The sequence below is a fragment of the Triturus cristatus genome, chromosome 4_2 (genome assembly GCF_964204655.1).
Source record: "Triturus cristatus chromosome 4_2, aTriCri1.1, whole genome shotgun sequence".
Lineage (NCBI taxonomy): Eukaryota > Metazoa > Chordata > Amphibia > Caudata > Salamandridae > Triturus > Triturus cristatus.
Window position 1 is genome coordinate 165297674 of NC_140586.1, and position 12834 is coordinate 165310507.

The 12834-nt window shown below is 46.0% G+C and overlaps 2 protein-coding genes across 2 annotated transcripts; one reads left to right on the forward strand and one right to left on the reverse strand.

The window, feature by feature from the left end:
* Positions 1 to 4731: 4731 nt before the first annotated feature.
* On the reverse strand, positions 4732 to 8400 carry HERC4 (HECT and RLD domain containing E3 ubiquitin protein ligase 4). Its single transcript, XM_085600966.1, has one exon. The coding sequence runs from the start codon at positions 8074 to 8076 to the stop codon at positions 4930 to 4932; it is 3147 nt and encodes a 1048-aa protein (XP_085457092.1). The 5' UTR covers positions 8077 to 8400; the 3' UTR covers positions 4732 to 4929.
* An 813-nt stretch (positions 8401 to 9213) lies between these two features.
* UTP3 (UTP3 small subunit processome component) lies at positions 9214 to 11774 on the forward strand. Its single transcript, XM_085600967.1, has one exon. The coding sequence runs from the start codon at positions 9456 to 9458 to the stop codon at positions 10971 to 10973; it is 1518 nt and encodes a 505-aa protein (XP_085457093.1). The 5' UTR covers positions 9214 to 9455; the 3' UTR covers positions 10974 to 11774.
* Positions 11775 to 12834: the final 1060 nt, after the last annotated feature.

A 12834-nucleotide genomic window follows, 5' to 3' on the forward strand; every position in this document is an offset into this window, starting at 1 on the left:
CCAGGAGGAAAAGCGCAAACCCTCTACAGCCCGGGGCAGGAGGAAAAGCGCAAACCCCCCACGGCCCGGGCCAGGTGGAAAAGCGCAAACCATCCACGGCCCGGGCCAGGTGGAAAAGCGCAAACCATCCACGGTCCGGGCCAGGTGGAAAAGCGCAAACCATCCACGGCCCGGGCCAGGTGGGAAAGCGCAAACCATCCACGGCCCGGCCCAGGTGGAAAAGCGCAAACCATCCACGGCCCGGCCCAGGTGGAAAAGCACAAACCCTCCACAGCCCGGGCTTGGAGGAAAAGCGCAAACCATCCACAGCCCGGACCAGGAGGAAAAGCGCCAACCCCCCACAGCCCGGGCCAGGAGGAAAAGCGCAAACCCTCCACAGCCCAGACCAGGAGGAAAAGCGCAAACCCCCCACGGCTCGGGCCAGGTGGAAAAGCGCAAACCATCCACGGCCCGGGCCAGGTGGAAAAGCGCAAACCATCCACGGCCCAGGCCAGGTGGAAAAGCGCAAACCATCCACGGCCCGGGCCAGGTGGGAAAGCGCAAACCATCCACGGCCCGGGCCAGGTGGAAAAGCGCAAACCCTCCACAGCCCGGGCCAGGAGGGAAAGCGCAAACCCTCCACAGCCCGGACCAGGAGGAAAAGCGCAAACCCCCCACAGCCCGGGCCAGGAGGAAAAGCGCGAATCCTCGACAGCCTGGGACAGGTGAAAAAGCGTGAACCCTCTACAGCCTGGGACAGGTGGAAAGAAGCTTTGTTTCACTTGATCCCCGCCCCCCTCTCCCTTAACACGCCCACATGCTCCCTCGCAAACAGCAGAAATCCTCATAACACGAGAGGAGGAGGGGTACGAGACCTCCCCTCCCCCCAAACACCACAGCTTTTCCTGAATAATTGTGGAATTCCTGCGTTTGCCACATAACCATTCTTCAGCTGCAAAATCTGCAGATTTAAACAAACAAAATGTTGCTTCGAGCTCAAAGGTATGAAAAGTTATTTAAAATGTGGTGACACATTGTTGCACAGTTGAAAGCATTTGGCAAAGATTGACTGGTTAACCTTACTGGTTTTTGTGTCTTTATTTAGGTTTTAAACGGGTACTAATGAAGTGCAGCCTATGTCCAAAAAGTGTTAAGTGTAAAAAATTATGAAAAAAATAATGCAGTGATACCATCAAAAAATGTGCCGCATTACGGCAAATAGTTGCCTATACTTGACGCATAATTTAAATCAATTCTGCTGCATAATGTGGTTCTCTCCTGCCGCATAATTCCAGTGCCCCAGCCTTGATAAGAGAAAGGGGTATAAACCCTGAGCGGCCCTAGGTCAAAACGACGGGTAAGACCTACTGCAAACAATGACAGGAGGAAAAGGCGTGTCCCGTCCACATACCTAGGACATGTGTGATGTCCCCAATGTCAGAGACTCTAAGATGAACGACCCGCCCCAAAGCCTGTGACACACGGGGAGAAAAATCAATCACAACAGGGCCAGAAGGTAAGGGAAACATCCCCCCCCCCCCCCTCTCCGCACACTAGCGCCGAGAGTCGTCTGATGCAGAGAGACGCTACATGGTATGACAGAAACGCACAAATATGGGCCGAAGGAAAGTGCGAATTTTCTGCCACCAGGGTCAGCCAGGCGTGAGAGTAGGTGTGTGGATGTCACAGACAGGTAAGGGCTGCCGTCTCTTCCGCACCTGGGAAGGCATGGTGTAGACATACAGGCAACACATCGATGGAAGAGACAGGTAAGCGCTACGTGCACCAAGCCCCTCTAATCTCTACCTGTGGGAAGCAATGAGGGGTTTAATGCCCACCTTGAGCAGACAGTGACGATGCAGAGTGAAGGTGAAAGACGGGTGAGGGGTATGAGGGGAGTCGTTGTACCCCCGCCCCAGCCCGGGACGGACAGGGAAGAGGTTGTAAGAGGGCGGCATGCTATGCATTTCCCCCCTTCCAAGCCCGATGCTTCACAGCAGCCTGCTGGTCACGGGCAGCCAGTGCATGCGCTGCCCAGCACATGGGCAACAGAGCATCGTGGGCCAGCAAGACCCCTGGTCTCCCTCTGAGCCCTGTCAGGTACAGAGAAATGCTGTGCACCCACCCAGAAGCCCTCCCCAAGACTGCGACATACACACACGCGAGGAAATTTGACAGGCTGGGGGCTCCTGGGGACAGCCAGACGCAGTGACAGAAGGGGGTGCTGAACAGGGCCCCACCAGCATACATGTCTGGTGCCACTGTAGAAGCCAAACACAGACAGCCAGAGGCGGGAACGGGTCTGTCTGGGTGTCCCCGAGGGAGACAGGTGGGAGCGACAGGACCAGAGCGCGGATCTGCAGTCCTCGCATGCCAAGGGAAACAGGAGCCCCCCGAGCCCAGGCTGGGCAAGGCAGAATGTCCGCACTTATCCTGGCACCCAGGCGGATGGGAAGGGCTCGTCCTGCTCAGGACAGGGTGGTCCGAGCACAAGTCTCATTCTCAGCTGGGCGGGCTGACACAGACGGGTGTCGGGAAACCGCAGGGGGGCTCACGGACAGGGATGTGTGGGTATGGCAAATCCCTCTCCCCACATGGCGCTAGTCCCTCTCCCCGAGGCGCGCGTGTGTATGTATGTATGTATATATAGATCACTAAATCCTGCCCACCGCCGACACGCATCACCTACATCCCGGTCTCATTTCAGCACGGGGCATAGAACTACCTTGCCATCTTAACACTAACACGCCTGGCACTCTTTCCCGTAGGCCTCCCATCCGACCTCTCAGCCTGGCACAGTGCATCGGTGGGATTCGGAATTCCGCCCTTCAACGATCGCAAGCTATGCCGCACCAACCCCTCGCACACCCCCTTGGCACAGAGACATCTGCGGGCATCATGCCTTCCCCAGAGCGGCAGGAACCCGCAGGAGTAGCCTAGTCTTAGCCCAAGCTACACAGTCCCTTGTGAGCAACTTTTTAGGCCGCCACTTCCAAAGTGCATGTTAATCCCGGATCACAACTGGACCCCCCACACCCACAAACAACCCTCAGCCGGGCACAAACCACTGCATGTTAAGAATTTCCTACCACATTCCCATTCCCGCCTCTCGTATCCCCAGCCTGGTACCACTTTTGGGGGTATTCAAATACACAGTTCCCTGTGGGTATCTTGTCTCTGTCACCCCGTCAGTGTGGCTAAGACCCTTAGGGGTAATGTTTGGTGTGCACAAGTGTGTGTTTACTTTTTTCAAACTACTGTTTTAATGCTTGAAATTTAAATCGTACAAATTGTTTGGGGGTCATTGGCTTCCAATAGTGACTCAATAGGGGTCCTCAGGAGTCAAAAGTTTGGGAACCATAAGCTAAAAATCGCAGATACTGAAGATCCAGGCTTCAGAAAAAAACTGACGGTCAGACGCTCCTTCTACGGAAATACTCCATATATTCAGAATGCTCTTCCTACGCATATCAAAATTGCCCTATCCTTCACCCAATTCCAGAAGAGCATCAATGATTGCTTATTGAGCAGGCAATCAAAGTCCATACTGGTTTGTAACCTTTCAACTAGAAACATAGTTTGCAAAGTCCTTCCACTAATTTCTAGTTCGCCATTTCTTACAGTGGGTGAGATGTTTTCTGCATGAGATGATTGTCATTCGACGTTCTTTTTCCAGTCCAATATATCTACTAGACAACTATCATTCCCCTGTTCCAAACTTCCTCTCTACCTCGTTCCCAACACTTTATTTTGCACGTCTTTTCAATCATAACATTTCTGTTATTCTACGCCAAGTCTATAACATATTAGACAGATCATACAAATAATTATTTGCTGTGTTTATAAATCACCATGCTATTTCTGAATATAATGTAAGTGAGATTAATTTGTACTATACTTTAGTCAGCACGAAATATTATTCTAGCACACGATGCCACTGTTTTTTGCCATTTGTTCGCAAAAGCAATCCAGCAAATAAAGATATTTCTTAGCCTGTATTTTCATTCGTGTAAGATTCTCTTTTGTATTCTCTTTTCTGGTTTTTATTTAAAAAAAAAAAAAACAACGTTCCTTTTATTGAATGGTTTCACATTCACAATACTGTTTAAGAAAAACCAAGGGTTTCCAAATATAGTAAACTGTTGACCATTAAAAGGGAAGTGCTGTGTCATAAACCCTACCCTCAGAGGCCTCCCTTCCACAGTCATTTAGTTACATTTGTGGCACTTACCAGGGAAAACAAGATGATTGGTACCTAGATGTGCCTCTTCCTGTCCCTACTGATAGAACTTAGATAAGTTAAGGAGAGTGAACTGATCATGGGAATGTGGACTATCTGGAAGGAGCGTACTCTTCCCCACCACAACACACAAAGATAATGGTTCACCTTTGAAGTTATAATGAGCAAATCGCTTAACCTTCAGAAACAAATGCACAAGCAAACATATAAAAACGACACAAATTTGTAAAACGTTTTGATCACATTTTACAATCCTTATTGTATACCTTTGCAGAAACTATCTACTATTTTGTAACTGTAAAATTGAAAAATAACATTTTAAATACTGGTGAACATCCAAACCTCAATCCACCTTATTAATAAAAGAATATAAAATGAAAGATGGTTCCAAACTTAAAAGGACAAAAATGGACCAAAAGATCACCAAAATTGCAAGCGGAATTCAGCCCACTAACTGAATTAAGCAAAAGTTGCCAGATCGTGCTACTGATACAATACTGCAAAAACTAGGATTTTTTCCTGTATGTGCATTTATTTATTATATTACTTGTGTTCATCACCGCAACACCTTTTCTCCCCTCAAATTAAGGTTGTAACTTGGTTACTTAGAGAAAATCACAAAAAGAAAAAAACATTAGGAATGTTCTTTTCTTAATGAGTTTACATCAGTTTGAGTAATCATCATAAGCATCTAAACTCGATTGAAACAGTTAGACTAAGTTGAAACCTTCATAGTGGTCTATTGCTTGAATCAACTTGCGTTGCAAAGTGGGTTTGTCTTTGTATTTTGGAAGATCGAGGAGATTGAAGCATGTGTGGGCCACTGGAAGGTACTCCTCCCCTCCCCCCGTTGACTGTATAACAAGTTTCAGACTTTTCATCCCAAGGATTGGGATACGATCGCTCCCAGTCATGAACAGCAGAAACTGTTTTTTCTTGTCTAGCGGCAATTCATTGAAAACTTCCCAAAAGATTTTAATTGTTGGGTGCTCTGCCCAAAAGTCGCCTTTGTATTCTGTATGTTTTTCCAACTCCTTCCAGTCATAATTTGTGTTTCCGATTACCATGGCCTGCAATTCGTTGGGCTGGAAGAGCTGTAGTACTTTACCCCCACACACCTTGTGAAAGCCTTGAGAAAATGCATGAAACTGTGATGCCACAGATACATTGAAAACATAGTTGACATATGTATCCACAAACTCTTGCCTATTATCTTTAGTAACAGGAGTATTGACACCATTGGCGACCAGCTCTTTCACTTCAGTGACACCATAATATTCCACAGTGATGGCGAAATTCAGACAAAAGGTCTCCTCAATGTCATCTTCTGGATAATCCAGCAATTGCTGCATGCTTCTGCCGACATCTGGCATCAGTTCTTTCAAATCATCCAAAGTTGGTTTCTTGTTCAACAGTTTCTTGTACAGTGCCAAAGGAAAATGGAGATCGATGATGGTGAAGTTGTAAATTGCTAGTCCACATACAACGCCGATCAAGTGAAACAAACCAATGTCTTCAAAAGTCTGATCAGAAAACCAGATGAGCCGAGATTCTTCATAATATTTAAACATTCCATATTTGGGGTCGAGCAATTCTCTCATGATGAGGAGAAAAAACTCCTTTCGGACACCACCAGCATCAACGGCTTCCTCCCCTACAAAAATAACCTTCATGGGTTTTTTGTAGTCAATATTTTTTGTTTTCCTTAGAACCTCAACAGCATCTTCCACAATGTTCTCTCGGCGCACGATTAGAATGAGACATGGGTTCACGGACTCCACGACAGGGAGGAAAAACGATGAAAAGTTTTGCCGGTGAGCCTGGTCAACAGCCATCTGCATTTGGAGTACAGCGTCAGTTTGCAGGAGCGTGGTCTTTGCTTGGGCATCGAAAACAAAAGGATATGTGCAAATTGTGAGGGGGGCATCCGGCAACATTCCAAAAGCTTGATGCTGAATCCAGTTGATATAGTCATCCCTTATGTCAATAAAATCTTGCAATTCATGAATATAGAACTTGTCATACTGAACTATCTGCCCTGCCTTTTCATTTACTCTGTGAAGAACTTCCAAAACCCTCAGAGCAGTGTGCAGAAAGTTATTGAAGAGTAGTCTCTCGGAAACAGGAATGCCAATTTTCGAAAGTTTCATTAGATGAACCACAACATCCTTAAAGAGCTGCACTACATTGAAAAACAAGGGTGGCTCAAAAAGGGACCACCAGTTTTCAAGCACTTTCAACGGTGCTTTCTCAAGACTCACCAGAGCACATCCAAACGGAATAGACAATGTTGAAAAGTTATTTACATTTGTAAGAAGAGGACACTCTGGAAGTGTCAGATACAATCTCAGGGCCTCGACGTCTGGTAAGGAACTGGTTAGCTTTGGTAGAAGGTTCTTTTCCAAACTTGCAGCCACTTGCTGAGATATCTGTGGGTAGTCAGGGTGGATGAGCTTGTGAAATAACAGCCGAGCTGCAGTCATGTCCACCCCAGAGAACTTTGCACTGGTTTTGAAGTGATCATCATTACCAACTGCAAGAAAACTGCCATTTAGACAGCCTGCGGAGGAAAACATCCCTTCTATCTCATTAGAAACATCGGAAGGAAGTCTACCTGGCAAGAATGTCAGCCACCTCCCAACAAGAGTATCGTTGAGAGTCCAAATTTGTCTGCAAGGGTCTACAATTCTGAAGTCATCCGGGGGCAAGATGTTTGGTGGAACTGAATAGTGCGAAAAACTTTGATCTCCTCCAGAATAAATTCTTTTTACACAAAATACGTTGCCTTCTGTTGAAGCTGGGAATTGTTCTGTAAATGGAATCCAATTTCCTTTCACTGTAAAGGGGCTCTTTCTGTTGCTGGTTGATCCAGTCCCTAGTTGACCATTACCACCTAGTCCAAAAGAATAGATTCGACCAGACGATGGAACAAATGCTAGAGTATGCTGTCTTCCACAGGCAACTTGTGTGACCACACTTCCCATAAGTTCAAAGACCTTGCGTGGGTTCACTTCATGGCTAGATGAGTTGTGACCCAACTGGCCGTACCCCCCAGCTCCAAATGTGAACACACCACCTTCTTTTGTCAGTGCAGCTGTGTGGTCTTCTCCGCACGAGACATGGATGAGTTTCTGTGACCGCAGCGACTTCAAAAGGGCAGGGACGTAACGATCAACCTCATCACTCAGGCCCAGCTGTCCAAACTTGTTGCGCCCCCACCCGAAAATAGCCCCTGACAAGGTCAATGCAAAACTGTGACCACCCCCAGCAGCCACCTGAGCAAAAGGTATTCCCGCTAACGATTTAACAAGCTGCGGAGAAGTCTGATTTTTTAGTTCAGGGCCCAAACCAAGCTGGCCGTACTTGTTCTGGCCCCAGGAGTACACTTCACTGGTCTTGGTGAGTGCAAGGGAGTGGTACCAACCACATGCGATCTGTACAACAGGCACCTCTGATAAGCTTTTAATGTTTCTGGGCACTCGAACCGGCTCCTCTGTGCCTTGGAAACCAAGCTGTCCTGCCGCAGATTGTCCCCAAGCGAACACCTGGCCCCTGTCATTCAGGGCTAAGGTGTGGGCTTCTCCGCATGCCACTGCCACGATGTTCTGAGCATCCAGAGCTGACACCTGTTCCGGTTTCTTTCGCGTTTTCTCGTGGCCCAGCTGCCCCAGGTCGTTGCAGCCACAGGTGTAGACTGTGCCATCATCCAGTACAAAGACAGTGTGCCTGCGACCACAGCCGACATCTGCCACCCTCCTGTTTTGGAAGAAGGGGCAAGACCTAGGCTCTGCCACTATCTCATCTTCTGTGCCACCCAGGCCCAGCTGCCCGTAGGAGGCATTGCCCCAGCACAGCATTCCGCCAGCTCTACTCAAGCTACAGCCACACTAAAACTTCCTGTGTCAGACTTCTACAATTCATAAACAGAGAGGAAAGACTCCACAGAGCCATCAACGCCGAGGAGGAGCTGGAAGAGCCGAGAAATGTACTGCCCCCAGGCCATGCAATGAGACCAAAGGCTCTGAAGAACCACTGACGGCGAGGAAGGACTAACAGCTGTCATACTGGGCCGAAAGAGAATACACCAAACGGATAGAAAGTTAACTGCCGCCGTAGCCCACGGAAATGTCCTATTGGAAATACACCGGGGAAAGAGGAGACAATATTTCGTCACAGTGGTGTTGCCACTAACCCTTGAAATAAAGGGAAAATGGACGTAAAGTAATCAAAACTGACGAATAACGAATACAAATGGTCTTAATGAGCAGGGGAAAGACTGGGGGAACAGCGAGAGGGAAAAAGAACGAGCGGAGCCACGAGCTGCGGGCCGAAATAAGACCCACAGATACCAAAAACGGCCCGGGTGTCAGCATAGCGTGTCCACCACTATCGGTCTTTTCAGACCGATAATGCTTGCGCAGGAGCACGATTTTCGTGCGTCAGCCTTAGTCCCTATCAGGTGGCTGCACTTCACATACGAAATATTAGTATTCCAACGAAATCGATTTAGTGTACATGATACGCTGAACGTATCCCTATTTTTACTTATTGTATGTGTTGTCTCGTTAATTAATTGATATACAACTACCTCCGACATGGCCCCCACATGAAAAACACCACTTACGTAATATGGCTGCTCCTGTGTGACTCATTTCAAAATAAAACAGCCACGCTGCGTAAGAACGCCAGTGGCTCACTTCCTCTCATAGACATGAAAAGAGGGCAGGACAAAAACAACACCTCACCATGGAAGTAAATTAGGCAGCCATCTATGTTATGTAGAGTGCAGTTTGTGATTAACGGACGCTGATTAAAAACGCTTCAAAATGTAATCTGTTGATTGAACAGATCTGCGATCTTGCAAAACTACCACATTTTATGAAAAATAATTTGCAACTAAGTAGTTAAGTAGTATGCATTAGAACAAAATATATTATTTGAACACTAGTTTAAATTTTCCATTTTCACTAGTATTATTCAGTCACTTTCATTTGTTTGATTGGAAACGATAATATTCCGAAGATGACAGCTCACTTTGTTAAACAATCTATAGACTTTGACGCGGAACTGGAAATGAAGAAGTCCGTACAGACTTTCAGGCTCTCGTCCGAGCTAAACGATTCATCCGTACTTCCGGCCAAACTTTACTTCCGTCGCACCATAATCGTTCATACTTGCGGCTTTCGTGCACATGGGAACTAAGTCGCAGTAACCTGTTTCCACGGAGCAGTTGCCAATGGCTAAACCCAAGAGGTCTCGAGTCCCTAAAGTCCGCAAGGGACAAGAAGACAATGATGAGACTGATGCACATGCAGCGGTGCCGTCCTCCAGGGACACTTCTTCTCAGTATTACCTTGACAATGTGGACAAGTTCCATGAAGACAGAACTGCCAGCCTTCTTGCTGCTGGGGTCCAACTTCAGAGTGATGATGCGATGTCTGACGATGATGAAGTGATGGCGCTTGATACTGAGGATGATGAAGACGCGTCAGACTCTGCGGCGAGTGACTTAGAGGAAGACCTGCCTATGGAGCTACCTACTGGACTCAAGAAAAAGCTCAGTCGTGGCAAAGCGGCGAGACTCGAGGAAGATGATGCCGACGAACGGGAGTCCATGGGAAGTGACCTGGAAGAGAGACCGCATGACGAGATGCCAAGTGAGCTGGCATGGGGGCAGAGAAAGAAGTTGTACTATGACACAGATTATGTGGGCCGCGACCGCAAGAAAAAAGGTGTGACCCAGGAGGAAGAAGACGCGGAGGCCGATGAGGAGGAAGCAGAGGCCCATCGTATCCAGAAACGGTTGGCTGGACATCTAGACGAGGATGACTATGGCCTTGACTTCCTGCAGGCCTTCCCACAGAAGGAAAAACCAGCTGGTCAAAAGATTGAAAAGAATTTAAAGAAAATGTCTGAGAAGGAAAAATTGAAGATGCTAAAAAAGGAGTCACCGGAATTAATGGAGCTGCTTGAGGATTTGAAGGCTAAGTTAACAGAACTTGATAAATACTTAAAGCCACTTGTTCAGATGGTGAAAAAGGGATTAATCTCGCCTGGCACAGGCAGCGACTACATTCTAACCAAGTATCAACTTTATTTGAACTATTGCACAAACATTAGTTTCTATCTAGTTCTCAAAGCAAAGAGAATTCCAGTTCAAGGCCACCCTGTCATCGAAAGGCTGGTTTCCTACAGAAACCTTATCAATGACCTGGGGGTTGTAGATCATCGACTGTCTTCAGAAATGGATTTGCTTCTTAATAGAGTTGTAAATAAAAAAGATACGGTCGTGAATGTCTCCAATTCTGCTATAAGCAACCCTGCCAACCTGTTACAAAAGAAAAACCACAAGCCTTCAAAGAAAACTACTCTCAAGGTGACTGCTACGGACCAAGTAGACAATTCTGATCTAGACGACGAAGCTGCTTTGCAATACTACAATGATATGGAGAAGATGTTAAAGCGCAAGAGAAACAAGGTAGATAGCCTTGCTGAGGAAGACGAGGCTGAAGCAGACGACTTTGCCCCAGATGCAAAGCGTGCAATCACATATCAAATTGCAAAGAACAAAGGACTAACCCCCAAGAGGAAGAAGATTGACCGCAATCCAAGGGTCAAGCACCGCGAAAAGTTTCGCCGCGCCAAGATTCGCCGTAAGGGCCAGGTCCGTGAAGTTCGGAAAGAAGAGAAACGATATTCTGGAGAACTATCTGGCATTCGTGCTGGGATTAAGAAAAGTATCAAACTTAAATAAAGAACCTTTTATTTACTTGTGGGTAATATTTAAAGCGCCATTGTAGACGCCTTTTTAGTTCATATTTTCTAGTCCTTTTTTCCAGTGGCCAGTGTCTATAAAAATGACAATCCTCTTAATATTGTTGTAGGGTGAGGTATGGCATTCTTCATTTGGTATGACGTTAGTAACTTAAAGGGGGCATAAGACGTTAAAAAACCCAAATGTGTAGGCGATGTTCATTCCATGTTGATCCTTGCAGAACATGTGGCGGTATTCTGCAGAGTGCTTACAAAAGAAGCGCCCATATGACAGGTATCCTCCCAAAACAATTTTGTATTCAAACTGAAAATATCTGACCACCCTCACACAAATATACAAATCACTGTTACATTGACTAAAACTAAATTGTGTAGTTAATGTTTCTATTTACACTGTAATTCCGAAGAAGACTAACCACTGGCTGTTCCCTTCAGGTATGACCATGCTGTGGTGCATCTAGTCATGTAATATTTGAAGTGGACATGAAAATAAGTTACTGGAATACACCTTGAAAAAAATATGCATTTTGAATTGGCCTGTTAATCAGCAGCATTGTCAAACTGTTACAGAATAAAACTTTCCCTCGTTGTGTATATGTATTGAGTTTGCCAAGACTTAGAGCTGCAGCTTATTTGGTAGGCGACAGTGATGTGGTCAGAGGCTTGCTTGACATTTTGCGATGTGTATTTTAATCTCAATAAGCAGACTGTGTGTGTGATCTGCTTAACTTCTTAAGTTTCATTAAAGTGTTACACAATAAACAGTTTGGGGTAGCAGTAATGCTGGCAAATTTGATTTGAATGTGAGTCTGCAACGGAAGTTGAAGACTGATGGTGAATTGAGTTTGTTTTGTTAAACGTTGGTTGTAATTGTGATTTTACCAAATTGTTTCTCGGTACGGTGCTCTTAAGTACACTCATCATTAGAGACATTACAGAAATGCTGCTAGGGAGTGGGTAGTATTGAAAGAAAGTCTAATAATCTGCCGTATAGAATGTTATACTAGAAATGGACAGAAACAATTGGTAATGCTTTAGATATCCTGGAAGAGTAATTAGTCTGTTCAAAGCAGCCAAATAAAAAAATATGCAATTGTTTAAACACAATTTTTATTAGGAATAGAAGATGTGAGGCGAAGTGTAAAATGTTATCAAACAACTAGGGTGGAATATTGTGATTTTCGAGTGAAATGACCGTAAGAAAGTTAAAAGTAGTCAAAATTACGAGGAATCTTAAGATAGTGTGGTATGTATAAAAGCCGGTATTAATCAGCAGAAATAATTGAGTTGTAATTTTGGTATAAGCATCACCCATTCCTCATCTTGATCATTACATCTAGTTATAAAGACTTCATCAGCAGTGTTGTGTAATTTCTGGAGGCCTTATCTGGAATAAAGTTCTCAGACGAGCAGGACACGTTTGGCGGGATAGTTGGGTCCAGTTTGGTAGACTACTCCTAATTTTGTGCACGTATTCTTATCCCACATGCAGAGTTTTGGATCTAAATTTAACAAAGGAGTGTAGGTGTGTGGCCAACTAAGGATGTCTGAATTACTATGTTTTTGACCCAGGGCCAGACTGGGAACACATACCAGCCATGACAATTATGTCAGACAGGGCTGGGGTGGTGTTTGTCTGGTGGGAAACACTGCTCACTGCTGCCGCTTTTGGTACTGGGGGGGGGGGGGGTTGATATTGCAGCACTGCTGCAAATCCGGCCCCCATCGGTCCAAAATCAGACCCAAGCCTTCCAGCACACTGCAAAAATGCCCCGTGCCCGCTACTGCCAGTCCTGCCCTGATTTGACCTGTGCATGGATCACACGCTCTCTGAATTTAAT

Coding starts and splice junctions, on each gene's coding strand:
- HERC4 (XM_085600966.1), bottom strand. CDS start 8,076: ATGCTGTGCTGGGGCAATGCCTCCTACGGGCAGCTGGGCCTGGGTGGC.
- UTP3 (XM_085600967.1), top strand. CDS start 9,456: ATGGCTAAACCCAAGAGGTCTCGAGTCCCTAAAGTCCGCAAGGGACAA.